The 15,520-nt window shown below is 57.9% G+C and overlaps 1 protein-coding gene across 2 annotated transcripts in view; it reads right to left on the bottom strand.

The window, feature by feature from the left end:
- Positions 1-6,128: 6,128 nt before the first annotated feature.
- Positions 6,129-15,520, bottom strand: part of TSC22D3 (TSC22 domain family member 3) — a 62,475-nt gene continuing 53,083 nt past the window's right edge. The window contains exons 1-3 of one of the 2 annotated variants that reach the window (XM_050965705.1): positions 8,458-9,326; positions 8,289-8,340; positions 6,129-7,397 (exon numbers count right to left, since the gene is read on the bottom strand). In XM_050965705.1, coding sequence (XP_050821662.1) covers positions 7,158-7,397; positions 8,289-8,340; positions 8,458-8,663 — 498 coding nt within the window. In that variant the 5' untranslated portion in view covers positions 8,664-9,326 and the 3' untranslated portion in view covers positions 6,129-7,157. Of the gene's footprint in view, positions 7,398-8,288; positions 8,341-8,457; positions 9,327-15,520 lie in introns of those variants that run through there. The other variant, XM_050965704.1, reaches the window with a different exon arrangement.

Genomic DNA, 15,520 nt, shown 5'->3' with positions numbered 1-15,520 from the left:
CTGGCTCTGGCAGAGCCCCGGGCCAGACGCCAAAGTTAACCTTCCCCCAAGGCAGCCCTAGCCAGCTGACTGTACTGGGGCTATAGGAGAGTTGGGAGTTGCTAGCATGACTCACCCAAAGAACATTCACACAGCTAGCCAGGCCTCCTGGGAGAAGCCCACTGCCCCAGCTCTAGGGGTGTGGGCTAGCGCTCCATCTGTGGTGAGCAGGGTTGTGCTAGGGCCCAGATCAGATCAGTGCTGCTGCCTCTGACAGCCTGGCAGCCGCTTACCCACCTCCTGCCATGCAGGGAAGCAGCAGCCGCATTGCTGGGGCAAACCCAGGAGCGCTGTGCGGCCGGAGCTGGGCAGAGCCACCAGCCACACGGGGAGATGCGCAGGCAGAAGCAAGGCAGGGTCAGGCAGCGTCAGGCCAGGCAGCTGACTGGGCTCACCTGGAAATACCAGTGAGAGCGTTCCTGGGGCTGTCCTGTCCTGCCAGCACCTGCCTGGTGTTGCTGCTGCCCTGGGAACACCCAGCAGGGAGAGGGCTCAGGACCCGCAGTCAGCTAGTGCAGAGGGTAAGGGAGGTGGGGGGGGCACACAGGGCACAGGAAGAAGTTGGGGGCGCAGATAGCAGCCGAGTAAAGAAGTGAGTGCTGGTAGATGGACAGAAATGTGATGGGGTGAGTGTGGTGACTGAACTGATCCCCTGCAACCACATGGCTTCACTGGGGGAGGGGGGAGAGGTGTATGTGTGTGGTTGGACAGACAGACAGCAGGGGCGAGGGGGTGAGCAATGGACAGTCGGACAGTGGAGGAGTGTGGAGGACAGATGGACACTGTGTGTGTGTGTGTGTGTGTGTGTGTGTGAGAGAGAGAGAGAGAGAGAGAGAGAGAGAGAGAGAGAGAGAACAGACAGCGGGGATGTGTATGGCTGGACAGACAGTGGGTGTATGTGTAGATGGACGAATGGACAGGGGATGGATGGACAGACGGACAACGGTGGGGAGGGTGGCTAGACAGATAGACAAGCTCAAGCTCATGGAGACATGAGGGGAAGCTGGTGACAGTCTCAGGCTGGGAGGGCACCACAGTTCCTTCAGAACGTGCCATGTTCCCCAACCAGTCAGGCTGGCCAAGTGAGCAGCATCACTCCAGGATGCAGATCCCAGCCCTGAGCCACAGTCCCCACTCCTGTTGGTTCAGGGGCTTTCCATAGCCCCCCTCAAAGCAATGCACCCGCAGCTTAGCACCCCTCTGTGTGCACAGTGCATGTACCACGCGTGTGCTGGCATCAGTGGCGGCCAGCCCAGGGGCAGTAGGCGAGAGGCTGCATTGGCATGTGGTGCCTGGGCACTGCAGAACCATGAGCAGCACCATGTGGAGAATGTCCCCTCCAAAGCTGCAGCAAGCGCAGCTCCCCTTCACCCATGCCCGCGGCTGGGCCTGAGTTTGTCTGTTTACCAGGCGTTGCCCAGGGAACTGATGTTCTTGAAGCTCTGTGGCTCTTCTGCCACTTCCCCTTCTGGCATCACTAACTCCCCAGGGCTGACTCTGAAACCTCCCCTGGGCCCAGCTGTGCTGGATGCGGCATCAGAGCCCAACAGCAACAGGAGAGAGGCTGCCAGGCAGGACCGGCGCTAGGGGTTTTAGCGCCCTAGGCGCACGGCAATTTCGCAGCCCTGTGCCCTGGTCCGGAGGCTCCGGTGGAGCTGCTGCAGTCATGCCTGCGGAGGGTCCGCTGGTCCTCAGCTCCGGTGGAGCTGCCACAGTGGTGCCTGCGGGAGGTCCACCGGAGTCGCAGGAGCAGCCGACCGTCCGCAGGCATGACTGCTGCAGCTCCACCGGAGCTGCCTGCCACCCCCTCCGGCAAAATGCCGCCCTCCAATAATCCTGGTGCCCTAGGCGATTGCCTAGGTCACCTAAATGGAAGCGCCGGCCCTACTGCCAGGTGCCATCAGGAGCCCAGCCACCTACCAGCGCCCCCAAGCCTGGGCACTGCCAGCCCCACAGGTGACTCCCCAGCCAGCCTCAGAAACGTTGCCTTGGAATAGTTCCTCTGTTTAAAATAATGAATATATTTCTAATTCCTAGTGCACATCCAGCCCTGGGTACCCCCCAGCTCTGCCAATGCCCCTCAACCCGTCTGCTATCCCTGCACTGGGCTCCACGCACAGTTCTAGCCTCTCAGTCCTGGCCCACAGCCCACCCCTAGTCTAGTCCTGGGCCTTGCCCAAGCTATGACTGACACCTCCCGCCCCCACATTGTGCTGCATTTTCGCATTAGACACTGTCTGCAAGGGACTCTTTGGACCCACGTACCCCTATGCTGTATTGCACTCAGCCCTCAGGCAGTGCCCAGTGCACACAATTGGCTTTCATGGGCCAGGGGCGCCACGGTTCCCTGCCATTGGACTCCTCACCTTTGGGGCATCTGTAAATTGCCTGACCCAGGGCTGGGCTGTCAGCCTCCTGCCTGAGCAGAGGTGTGCTGGCTCCCGTACGCTGGGATGGCGTGGTGGGTGACAGGGCTCAAACATGAACAGGCAAAGGGGAACATGGGATTGGCTGGAAGGAAAAGACACCTATGTCCTGCAGTGTGAGTGGGGTGAAGCCCCTGCCTGTGCAGGGGAAGGGGAGCCTGCCCCGACGTGCAGGGCTGGCTGCTCATACGATGACCAGATAGCAAGTATGAAAAATTGGAACAGGAGGTAGGGGGTAATAGGCTCCTATATAAGACAAAACCCCAAATATCAGGACTGTCCCTATAAAATCAGGACATCTGATCACCCTAGCTGCTCACCAGCTGCTTGGGGAGCAGCATCCCCACTGTGCTGGGTTCCCCATTTGCAGCTGCATTGTCCAGCATCTCCTATCAGGTGCAGAGCTGAGCATGTGCTGCCTCCCAGCGCCACATCCTTCGAGGGGCTGCAGGCCTGGAGTCAGGAGGCTGGGAAGCTGTGAGCCAGGGGAGTTTAGCTGGGGGGGGGGCTCAGCCTGGCTACAGGTCCTTGTGTCAGAGCCAGCTGGAGCTGGGGATGCTCTGAGCCATGGGAGCTGGCATGGCCTGACCCCCCTGCTGGAGCACCTGCAAACCCAGCTCCAGCAAACACAGCCTGTCTTGCCCATGTGCTGAACCCAAGGGCAGGAGGAAGCACGAGCCATATGCCTGCAACTCTTCATCAGCCATTCAGTAGAGTGAACACAACCAGGGTTCAAGCCTTGTAGGGCATTTCAGGGGCTGTTCCCATGGGGCTGTGACTCTCACCTGCGTTACCCCTCCCCCTCCTCCCCCCCCCCCCCCCCCGTTACAGTCACTATGTAGTGGAGGGGACATTAGATTCAGGCAAAATCATGGCAAAGCTGATACAGGATTCAATCAAAAAAAGCCTTAAGGCTGGACCGGGGTTTTGCAGTGACTTGTCAAGCCGACCTGCTGTCCATTTGGGATGCATTCGGACCATGTAGTTATACTAGACGTTAGTAACATGTTTGATTTAGTACCGCACAATGGTTGGCTTACAAAACTAGCACTGCAGGTTCACACTAAACCCATGTGGGGTAGTGATTAAGAACTGGGGACCTGACAGCTCTCAACTACGTAATTCTCACTGCAGAACCATCACCAACTGCAGTGCTGAAGTGGGGCACATAGGGCTCCGTTCTGTGTTCAGTGTGTTCAGTGCCAACACGGACCATTTGCAGCTGACATGAAGCTGGGCAGCACGGTAACGAGCACTGAGTCGTATAGCAGATGCAGCATCACTGGGGAGCTGGGCCCAGTCAAACAAAATGCAATGCCAGGTCATGCACAGAGGAGCGCAGGTTGCACCCTCAGGCTGGGGACAAGGAGAGTAGTGACTGGGAAGGATTTAGGGGGCCTAGTGGACAAGCACCTGCACACAAGCTCCTAATGTGACACCGTGGCAGGAAAAGGGCTAACGGGCCCGTTGGCTGAGGGCCCAGGGGAGTAGTGGGTAGGAGTCGGGAGGTCACCCCCTGGGGAGCAGCAGAGCACCCCCTTTTTCTCTCTGCTTGCCATTTCCTGGGGAGTTTACCCCTTACCCCAGCCCAGCCTTACCACCCCACACTTTGCCTCTTTCCATGACCCATCGCTCCAGGTATCCCCACAGCCCAGCCCCACCGAGCACAGAGGAGGCCATGCCTGCTTTGTTACCCAGGAGCCGCTCTCCCAAAGGTGCTCAAAGCATTCCCTCCAGCCATGCTGGGGACGGCTGCCACTGACCACACAGACAGCTGCATCCTCTGGGCATCATATGCGGCTGCAGCCTGGCAGGTCCCCGTGTGCATGGCGTAGGGGGCTTGGCTCAGCATGGGCGGGGGTAAAGTGCAGACGGGCAACTGGGTGGCAGCCTGGCAGGATGCTGTAGCTCAGTCATGCCCTGGAATGATGCCAGGGGGGAATCCCAGGCCCCTAAGCAAGAGTGAGAGTGGGTGGGGATGGGATCAAACAGACCTGGCTAGGCAGAGCCGTGTTGCGCCCTGAAGCTGAGAGCAGCTGTGGGGCAAGGTGGTTGGGGCTGGACAGCCCCTTTCTGGGCAACTCCCTGGGCAGAGTGGTAGGTTCCAGCTGGGCATGGGCTGGGAAGCTGGGCAGTGGGTGGAGGAGGGGTGGGCACCACACTGCTAAGCCAGCCTGCTGCAGGACCTGGGGCACTGTTGCTCCAGATAGGTCAGAGGCTGCACTGGAGACTGGGGTGCTGGGAACAGAGGCAGAGGGGTCACTGCCTCTGCCAGGTGCCCTTCCCCCCGGGGACTGATGGGAAGGGGTGCTTTGCCCGTTGGGGGGGTTGCCTCTGGAAATGGCAAAGCTCTGGCTGCTTATTTGCCCCCCAGGGGCCAGGACAGGGTTGTTCCCTTGAGGATGGGGTCCCTCAGAGCTTGCCCCAGGGGGCACCTCCCGATCAGCTTGAGTCTCACTGCATCCTGATCCCTGCACCCCCTGGCACCTCGATTGCTGCCTTCCCTGGGCTTCTAGCTCCAGTGCAGGGATGGTCCAGCCCTTTCCAACCTGCATACAACGGTCTTTTTGCTTTCTTCCCAGCGGGGCCCATCCTGGTGTGGCTCCCCCATATTCTTCCCAGCGGCATCCGCTGACACGGCTAGAGAGGAGCACTGGTGAGGGATGATATGGGGATGTTCTTCACCCCAGGAGCTGTGACCCTCTCATTGTGCCCTCATACAGCACTCCTCCCCTCTCACTGATGCCAGCTCCATGCAGCACCCACAGCCTAGCCCAGCACCTTGGGACAGGGCCGCTGCTTGCCTGGCATGTGGCTGCATCGTCCGAAAGATCTTCCTCCACGGGCACCAGTCCCCTTCTGTGGGCTCAGGACTGAGGAGGCACCAGCAGAGATATGAATGAGGACTTCAATGCACCTGTGCACATCTCTCATTTTCAGTCCCTTTCCAGGCCCCCACATTCCTTTTCTAACAGCCCAGCACCCAATGCCCCTGCACACCTAGCCCCCTCCCCCACCAACGCACACTCCAGGCCCCCTCGGCTTGAGCAGTTGTACTACCCACCCTGGTGGTGCCAGCGCCCACCCCTGCTCTCATCTTACAGGCTGCAGTGGGGATGGGGCCCCCGGCAAGGCTCCAAACCTCAGCCCACTAGGCTGAAATGCAGAGGGGGCTGGGATCACTGACTCCTCCATTCACACATCCTTCAGGGGCTTCACATTGGAAGTCAGCAGCATCCAGCACTAAAGGGAGCTTCCAGAGTGACCAGTTGAAGGCATTGCATCCCATGCTGCATCTCTGCACGGCATGCTGCATCCCACTGGACAGCAGCCCAGGAATGTGTGGGTGTGGGCAGAGGGAGCTCCCTGACAGAACCACACCACAGATGACACCAGTTGGTCTGTCTCTGGTTACTGCACACAGGGGCTTCGGAGTCCCTCCCTGCACAGCCTGAACCTCAGCCCACATCCCATCAAAGCTTTTGGAGTTTGCCCCCCCACCCCCAAGCACCTATCCTCTCCCTGCCCCCCAGGCCCTCTCCCCCCACCCACAGGCACTGATCCTCTCCCATCAACACCATCCCATCCCCACTCTTCCAAATACCCAGCCCCTCCCCCCCACACTGCCCCCTCACCCATTACAAAGACACACCTCTCTGCATCTATATCAAAAGTAGAGTTTATTGCCATTTCTAGCTAGATTCACGCATTCACATTAATGCTCTGACAGTCCAATGTCGAAAGCGATGCCCCGGCCGCTCCACGAGGGGGGGGGACGCTCACGGAGCAAATAACCTCCGCTCTCACCTCCCCGAGGGGCCGTGCCACCCCGTCCACAGCAGGCGGGTCTCATTGGCATGTTTCATTATAAAATCTCTGCTGTGGGTATCCTGTGGCCCTGCGCTGGGCAGGCCAGAGGAGGGAGAATCTCCCTCCCGGGGGGGTCTGTACACAGACTGAGCTATGTATAAAAACCTATCCCACAGCGAGACAACTCCAGTCACCCATTTCCAATCAGCATCTAAGCGTTCCGCCTCCACGCTCGGCTGGACTCCCCAGCCAGCCCCAGGCATACAGCTATGGGCAGCAGCATCCATAGAGCCCCCCAAGAGCCCCAGGCTTCGGTAGCCATCCCCAGCACTGGTTGCGTGTATACATTCCTTAGATGTGCCTAAGGATATAAAGATCCCTCCACTAACGAAAGAAAGCTTTCCTTGTAATCCCCAACCTGTGGTGTGCGCAAGCCATGCACTGTCCAAAGCTACCAACATAAAGGTGCTGACAGGGTCAGTTTTCGGTTCCTGCCCCAGGCCCATTCCAGAGAGGCTGTAGGGGCAGATTTGTATCTCTTCAACAACTGGCTTCCTCCAAGGATCAGTCTTTGTCAAGTGCAGCAGGAGCCCAGCTGAACGGTGCAGCGAAGGCACATGACCGGTTGTGCAGCCCCTGCACTCTCAAGGACATGCAAAGAGGCCCCTGTTGGGGGTCGTCTGATTGCGCAGTGTCCTAACACGACACCTCGCTCCTTCAGAGCCAGTCAGTGTCCCAGCAGCTGGAGCAGCGTCCCTGGCACATCTCCTAGCTCTCGCTAGCTTGGGAAGTTCTCCACATGAGATGAGGGAGGAAACAACTTTTAAGGAGATTAAGTAGAAAGAGTTCAGTGGCTCTGCCCACTCCAAGGACAGAGCCACCTTACACTGCAGAGCCCCTGGTGTGCTGGGCTGGAGCCGCCCTGCCCTGCTCCTCTGCAGATAGCAGATCTGCAGGCAGCCGGGACTGGAATTTCTCCAGCTGCTCAGGGCTGGCCAGTGTTTTCAAGAGGCTGTTCTCTCGCTCCAGCTGGGAGTTCTTCTCCACCAGCTCTTTGATCTGCTCTTTGAGGATCTCCACCTCCTCCCGCACAGCATACATCAGGTGGTTTTTCACTAGATCCTAGGAGAGATGAACCAAAGGCACACTGTTACCAAACCCTTCTGCCACAACTCCCAGGTTCAGCTATGGACTCCGGCTGCAGCCCAGGACCAGCTGGGCTCTGTGCTGCCATCATCAATGCTCAGAGCTAGCCTGAGCTGCCAGCTAAGCCAGCTGAATCCAGATGTCTGGCTGGAGCAGGGTCAGTGGTTATGGGGCTCTGGCTAAAGGGCTCTCATGTGCAAGAAGCAGGGGATGCTATTAGCACAGCTTAGCAAGGGGCACATCTTCCAGGGACACTGCAAACCATTCACCATGTGGAGCCCTTACTGTACAGCAGATTTGTAACAACTCCCTGGCACCATTCTGCAGGTCGCTGAGCCCAGCTCTGCACCCTTCCCAGTAGGGCTCGGCAATCACACAGGGGCTCCGATCTGCTACCAAGCACCCTCGCTCTAGCCCAGGGCAAGATCACTGCACTCTTTCCCCCATAAGAGGAAAAACAATTTTGGAGTTTAATGTGCCACAGCCCTTGGCATGGCTGCAGCGAAGCCAGGAAGCCGGGCTGGAAGAAGAATCTTGTTGCTTTCCCAGCAGGGACCCTACCAGCTCCCAAGCGAGGGGTGCGGGTCCCAGGCACTCTAGGGGCAAGGGAGGCGGGGTGTGCTGTGTCCTGCCTCTCTGGCTGCAGGGCGCCGGCTTGAGGCTCCGGGCAACGGCACGCCCTGGGTGTCCCGCCTGCGCTTTGGGATCCCCGGACCCGCCCGGCGCGCCGCAGCGGTTAGTGAGCTTCGCCAGCGGAAAACAAAGACGGCGGGAGCCCCGCAGCGATCCCGGTGAAGGGGGCAGGCGCGAGCCCTATTGCATCAGCCCGGGGGGCCCTACCCGCGCAGTGACCCCGCCCGTGCTCACCATCGCCTGCTCGATCTTGTTGTCGATAGCCACCACGCTGGCCCCGGAGGCGCTGAAAGACACAAGAAGGCGACGGCCGGTTAGCAGCGAGCCCGATCCACAGCGAGCCCCGCTCCGCCCGGCTCCCCCCAGCCCCGCGCGGAGCCCCCCAGCCCGGCCCGGTCGCTACCTGTTGTCCAGTTTGACGGAGACCACGTCCCCGCCAAGCAGCGAGGAGAAGAAGGAGATGGAGAAGTTGTGCAGTTGGTACACGGCCACCTCCATGGCGGACTGGTAGAGCTCGGTGCTCATGGCCAGGGCCGCGGCGCGCAGGGCTAGCGGGCTCTCGTCGCTCGGGATCGGCAGGGCGAGCTGTGGGCTGACGGTGCCGACCATGGGCCGGGCGCGGGACGCAGGGCAGGTGGGCGGGCAGGGACCTGGCGAGCACACAACAATCCCGAGCCGGGCTCTAGCCACCAGTGGGGGCTGTCCGAGCGCCGCCGCCTTATCTAGGAGGCTCCTGCTGGCGTCACATGGTGTCAGGCTGCGGCTGGGTGGGGCGAGGCTGCGGCTCTGCCATGTCCCCGCCCTGAACGCTGGGGCGAGCGCAGGGAGCTCAGCGCTTTCCGTGCCCCCCCCCCTTTGCAAACAGTGTGTCGAGAGGGTCCAGGGGTGGGGGTTAAGTCCGCGGTGCAGAATTTTCACTACACACAAGCCCCCGCGAGCTCCGACCCCCCGCTGCCAGGGCTTTGCTAGCAGCCTAGTTCTCTGCTGGAAGCTGGTGCATGTAGACCCCCGGCGCTACCAACCACTCACAAGCTTTTACCCCCAATACACAGTCTGATGGTGAGGGTCGTTTTGCATGTTGCAAAAACATTGCGTCACTGGACATGCAAGCGTCCGGCACTCCAATACCACCCCACCCCTCCCCGAGATTTCTGCAGCTTGCAATATTTCAGTCAGACCCGGGTCAAGGGGCGAGATGCAAAAGCAAACGAACCCCGCCCCGGCCCGTCCTCTTGTTGATCGCGAAACTAAAACAGCTTTTAGCCTTTTCCCCTTGCAAGCGCCCCGAACCCGGCTGCAAAGGCGAGTGTAAAAATGTGCACGCGAAACAAAACACTTCTCGCTAATAACGCCCAGATAATGGCAGGCTCGAGGCTGCGCCCAGGAGCTGCTGCACCCCAGAAGTAGGTCGCGTCTTAACCAAAGTTACATAAGCTTTCGCCAAAACATGTTTTGACGTTCGACCTGGACAGCTTCCAACGGCGCCGGCTGGTGGTTCCCTCCCTTCCTCGCAGGCGCCGGGCGCCCCCTGGCGGCTGCTAGCTGCATGTGCAGGCCGAAAGTGCCTAAGAGGAAGGGCCTTAGGAAGATGCTGCTCCCCAAAGGGGATGCCACAAGGGTTATTGCCCCTGTGGGCAGCAGCTTTTGTGCCAGACTGCTCTGGGCAGTACAAACCAGCCCCGTGGGCTCTGGGCTGCATAACTGGACCACAGCCTTGGTGGCCACCGTGTGTTCTTGGCACAAGTGTGTTTTCCCCAGGAGTCCCTAAACCACACGCTAGAGGGCTGGGTGGGTACCATGACCAGATGGGTACCATGAGTGCCAGGGGAGAGATGGGGTCCCTCCTTCTGCAAATGGGCATTTGCATCATGGCGGTGAATTGTGGGCTTCATGTGTATATTGAACACGGGTGCAGGGCTACTGAGCCCCGAGCCCCTCCGTCTGCAGTGCTAGAGTGGGGGCTCCGCAGGGTAGAGTGCTCTGTGCAGGTATAGTGTGTAATGTCCTGGCTTTGTGGGTCTGTGTCTGAGAGTGCAATGCTGCCATCTGGTGGGTTGGGCCCACACTCAGGATAAGAGGCCTACTGCTGCTACTACCACCTGTGTGTCAGCTGGCATGGCTGTTGAGTGGGAGAAGCAGGGTTATGGCTCAGCAGTGTGCGTGTGCATGACATTTACACAGTCTGTCAGCAGCACCGGAGCTCCTTGCACTGTAGGCCTCAATCGGAGCTCTCACTGGAGACGAGGATGTTTATAATGCACGCTGCATTCCAGTGTCCCTGCGGGCTCCCACCCCCACCAATGCTGAGCAAGGTGCTGACTGGGCTCAGAGACGCCAAGCAAGGCATGGTCCCTGCCTCAAGGTACTCGGCCTCTCACCAGATAGACAGCAATTCTCTGAGGTCCCTTGAGCTGGGCCTTCTGGCTGTTTCCAGCCCAGCTTTTGCTGGGAGAAAGGGCCGCTTTTGGCTCAGACATTTGCATACTTGGATGTGTTTGCTCATGCACTCCATAGTGCTGCGTTAGCTCCCTTCTCTCTACTCTCTGGCACCCAGTGACCGAGGAGCAATATACGAATGCAGCAGCCCATCCTCTTGGGAATGTGAGCTCTGCTCCTGGGTCTCTACCCTTCTGGCGCCCAGGGACACTCCTCTACTTTCCCTGTTCCACACCATGCCCAGCCAACAGGAACCAGCCTCCTCAGCTACTCTGGCAAGGCATCTGCGTGCTAGCACATGGGTGGGTTTTCCTAGGGAGGTTCTGAGTGGCTGATGTCAGCCTTTGGCCTCTGCTGGGGTATCTGCAGTTCAGAGGAGGGCTGTGCCTCTATCCCCATGTCTGTAGGATCCCCCTAATAGCTCAGAGCAGGCCCCATGATGCCAGGCGCTGCCCAGACATCCAAGGAGCCAGGGCCAGCCTTCTACTAATAAATAGAGCTGCCAGCCAGCCTGAGGTGCTCAGGGTCCTGTCCCCACCACAGCCACCAGAGGATCCCCCAGTCCCAGCAGGTCACTAGGAGCAGGAAAGGCAGTGGAACCAGGGCCACATCTTGTGGTTTCAGTAAAGCACCGCACACCCCAGCAGCAGTGCAGCACAGCCCTACCTCGGTTCACACTCACGTGGGCAGAGGTGAGTGCTGCTGTCTCTCCGGGGAGATAAGCGTCCACGTGGGCAGTGCATGGAGAAGCCGGGCACTATCTCCCTCTCATGGAGGGGCAGCCCTGCGGCTCCTGGACATGGAGACTCCTTATCTGGATGGCTCAGCTGGTGAGCACAGCCTGCTTGGCCAGCGTGGGTGCTGGTCGCTGTTTGGATTCCAGAGGGTGGGGCAGTTATTGGGGCAAAGACAGCAGGTACAGACGCTGATCTAGGGCCCTGCTTGTAGTGGGCCAGAGAGACCAGGTTGTGACTGGGGGTATGGTGCCCTCAGCACCATGTGGGGTTTGGCAGCCACCCTCTGCAGAACTGGGGCAAAAAATAGCTGGCTCTAGCAAAGCCTGGAGACCAGGCCTGATAGTGCCACCCCCTCATCACTAACCCCCGCTGCCCCCCCTGCTCCCCCACAGCCCAGAGAGCAGGCCCCACGCTGCTCCATGGTGCTCCCCCAAGGAGAACCTGACGTTGCCTGGTCACTCCTCTGCTCTGCCATGGCCTAGAGAGCAGGCTCCAGGCCACCACAAGGAGAACCTGGCATTCCTCTTTCACTCATGCAGTTCCGCCATGGCCCAGAGAGCCGTCCCCTAGCTGACACACAGCCAGAGCACCAGCAATTGGGATGCTCAGAGGGCCCTTGACTCTGCTCTCTGCAGTGTGGGGGGCCTAGGCTGGAAAGCTCTGACAGGCAGCAGGCCGCATGGCAGACGAACTGCCCTGCCCCAGCCTAATCCTCCCCACAGCCCTGCTGCCACTGACTGGATTCTTGGTGCCTCCTGGCAGATCACCTGGCCTGCCATTCCCCAGGAAAGGTATTAACCTCAGGACACTCCCCACCAGAGAGTTAGGGATTATTCCCAGCTTCTGTGCCGTGCCTCACTCCCCAGGCCAGCACCTGCCACTGGAGCCTCCAGACCCAGGGCTTGGTCACAGTCATTCCCAGATGAACTTGCATGCTGCAAAGTCAGCCAGGGAAGAGCAGCAAGGCCCCGGGAGCCCACATCTCTGCCTCTGAATGAGCTGAGCCAAGGGCACCCAGTGGCTGGTCATGGTGCATTCAAGATGCAGCCTTTCTGGAGGGCAATCTGGGATGAAGTAGGCTCCAGGATCTGTCTCGCGGATCCCTTTTCCTCCTTGGGGAGCTGTGCACTGACACGGGATGGAATAATCACTCGAACACCTTCCACCCAAGGGTCACACTACACCTTACAAAGTGGAACTGGGATCATAATCCCTACATTATAAATGGGGAAGCTGAGGTACAGAGCAGGGGCATGAGCCAGCGGAAAAGCCGAGAATAAAGCCTGAGTGCCCTGCTCTAAGCAGTGGCAAACACTGCCTCCCAGGGCAGGGAATAGAAGCCAGGTTACATAGGTCAACCCTTTCTCTCATCACCCAACCACATACCCCTCCTAGAGCTAGGAAAAGAACCCAGAAGTCCTGACTCACAGCACCCTGCTCTAACCATTAGATCCAATTCAATTCCCAGAGTTAAGAATGGAACCCAGGCCACCTAGACCCCTGCTCTTACCACTAGACCACGCCATCCCTCTCAGATGGACTCCTGTATGCTAATGCATTACCAGGCCATTCAGACAACTGTGGGCACTAATTCTGTCCCTATCTACTAACCCCCAGTAGTCACTCTGAACCTCGGGCTGCCTGGATCTGCCCTTGGACCGCAGCCCCAGGAACATCCTGGCAGGTCCCTAGCAGCAGAGACATATCATGGCAGGAGAGAGTGGAAGGGATCATCTGGTTTCCCTGTCACACATCTCTCCACCACCCTGACGGCACACGTGGGGTCCCATGGCTTTGCTCAGTCTGCACCTGTAAAAGCTCTTGACCCTTGTCAGGTGACCCTGACCCACATCAGGGGCCTGGGGCCAGGAGATCAAGCTCAGTCCCATCCCAGCACTCCTGGGTCTCAGCCTCTTGTTATTGAATCTCTGGTCACCCTGGAAGGGATCCTGGCAAGGAAAGGCAGCTGTAAGCTTGGACGTCCCTGGAAGCAGTGGCACTGCAAAGAAACTGAAGGACGTGGTATTCTCTGTGCTGGGGCAGCCAGTGGCAGGGGCATCCAAAGAACTCATTAAAATGCTACAAGACAAGAAGAAAAGGCTGGCTCTGGGTCTGCTGGGAGCAGCTTCTGGAATCTGTGCATGGGCAGAAATGGCTCAAGGTAGAAACAAACTGGTCCTGGGGCCAGCAACCCTCAGGAGGGGTCAGGGCCAAGCTACCCCCACAGATCCTGGGTAACAGATTGGCCCAGAAGAAACCTGCCACCTCCACACAAGCTGCCCGAGCTCAGTAAGGAGAGACCCCTGGAAGAAGCGGTTGGCAGGGGCCACCCTGGAGTGAGAGTGGTCCCAGGAGTAGGCCAGGGAAAGGAGCTAGGACGCTTCCAAGAGAAGGAACATGTGACAGGACCGGGAATATCCTGAAAGGAGGAACCAGAGGCTGTTCTTCAGGGGAAGGGAGTGGAGCAGCCTAGGGGTCCTGGCCCCCGACTTGGGGCTTGGCCTGGAGTGCCAATGGCTGAAGCGCCAATGGCTGAAGCACCATGTGGTATTGGATTGCTCCTGAGATAGGCCTGAACACAGTCTGCCTTTGGCTTATGTTAATCCTGTCATCAATACGTGAGGTCCTGAAGGGTGCTTTAACGCTCAGGTGGGCTGGTTTGCACCTGTCTATATCTGGGTGAGGGGAAATAAGGCAGGGCTTGCGTGCAGTGTCAGACCTAAACACTAGATGGCAGGGAGGTGGAGCCAGTGCACCCACAAGACCCTAAACCTTGACACTGGGACACAGAAACCGTTGTGCAAAACTCAGGCAATGCTCATAGCACCATGTGAAATACTGGCCCATCAAAGAGCTTCTCATGGTGACATGTTTCACGTGCACCTAGAAATGCTGGCTTGGCTCAAGTGCAATCCATTCCCCAAGCTGCATATGACACGCTCCAAGAAGAAACACAAAATGCTCCACCCTACCCACAGTTCAAGAGAGGAATTCTGGACGGACCAGGATGGTCAGCAGAAGAAACCCAGACACCTGGATCTTCCTGGGACTATCCAGCGGAAATGACTGTACATGACAGGATTCTGCACAGAGATCACTGTGTCAGACTAGCACACGAAATGCCGATCAGAGTCCACAACGTTTAATTGGAAAGTGGAAGAACAGACCCAAAATGTCTTATGCTGGCCCGGCATGAATGCCGCTATTGAAGATAAAGTATCCAGGTGTGAAATCTGTACTCAAGGCAGGAACCCACATGCAAAGGAACCACTGACTATCTTATTGCCCTTATATAAATCCATGGTATGCCCACATCTTGAATACTGCGTACAGATGTGGTCGCCTCATCTCAAAAAAGATACACTGGCACTAGAAAAGGTTCAGAGAAGGGCAACTAAAATGATTAGGGGTTTGGAACGGGTCCCATAGAGGAGAGATTAAAGAGGCTAGGACTTTTCAGCTTGGAAAAGAGGAGACTCAGGGGGATATGATAGAGGTATATAAAATCATGAGTGGTGTGGAGAAAGTGAATAAGGAAAAGTTATGTACTTGTTCCCATAACATAAGAACTAGGAGCCACCAAATGAAATTAATGGGCAGCAGGTTTAAAACAAATAAAAGCAAGTTCTTCTTCACACAGCACACAGTCAACCCGTGGAACTCCTTGCCTGAGGAGGTTGTGAAGGCTAGGACTATAACAGGTGTGACAAAGTTCCTCCTCTACCTTGGTGGGTCCTGCGCTTATTGGCAGATTTGCTCACCTCAGTGATCTTCCCCTCTTGTGGAACCCACAGTCTGGGTCAGCTCCTCCTGTGTCTGATCAGGAGTTGGGAGGTTTGAGGGGGGAACCCAGGCCCACCCTCTACTCTGGGTTCCAGCCCAGGGCCCTGTGGATCGCAGCTGTCTACAGTGCCTCCTGTAACAGCTGCATGACAGCTACAACTCCCTGGGCCACTTCCCCATGGCCTCCTCCAAACACTTTCTTTATCCTCACCACAGGACCTTTCTCCTGGTGCCTGATAATGCTTGTCCTCCTCAATCCTCCAGCAGTATACTCTCACTCTCAGCTCCTTGCCCTCTTGCTCCCAGCTCCTCACACATGCTCCTTCTCCTCTGACTCCTCCCTGCCTGACTGGAGTGAGCTCCTTTTTAAATGCAGGTGCCCTGATCCTGCCTTGATTGGCTGCAGGTGTTCTAATTAAAGTAGCTATCTCCACTGCCTTCTAGAAAGATCTTAATTGGCCCCAGGTGCCTTGATTAACCTGGAGCAACTGCCATTTGGTTACCAGGGTC

The sequence above is a fragment of the Gopherus flavomarginatus genome, chromosome 8, assembly GCF_025201925.1.
Source record: "Gopherus flavomarginatus isolate rGopFla2 chromosome 8, rGopFla2.mat.asm, whole genome shotgun sequence".
Lineage (NCBI taxonomy): Eukaryota > Metazoa > Chordata > Testudines > Testudinidae > Gopherus > Gopherus flavomarginatus.
This window is presented reverse-complemented; position numbering and strand designations above follow the sequence as displayed.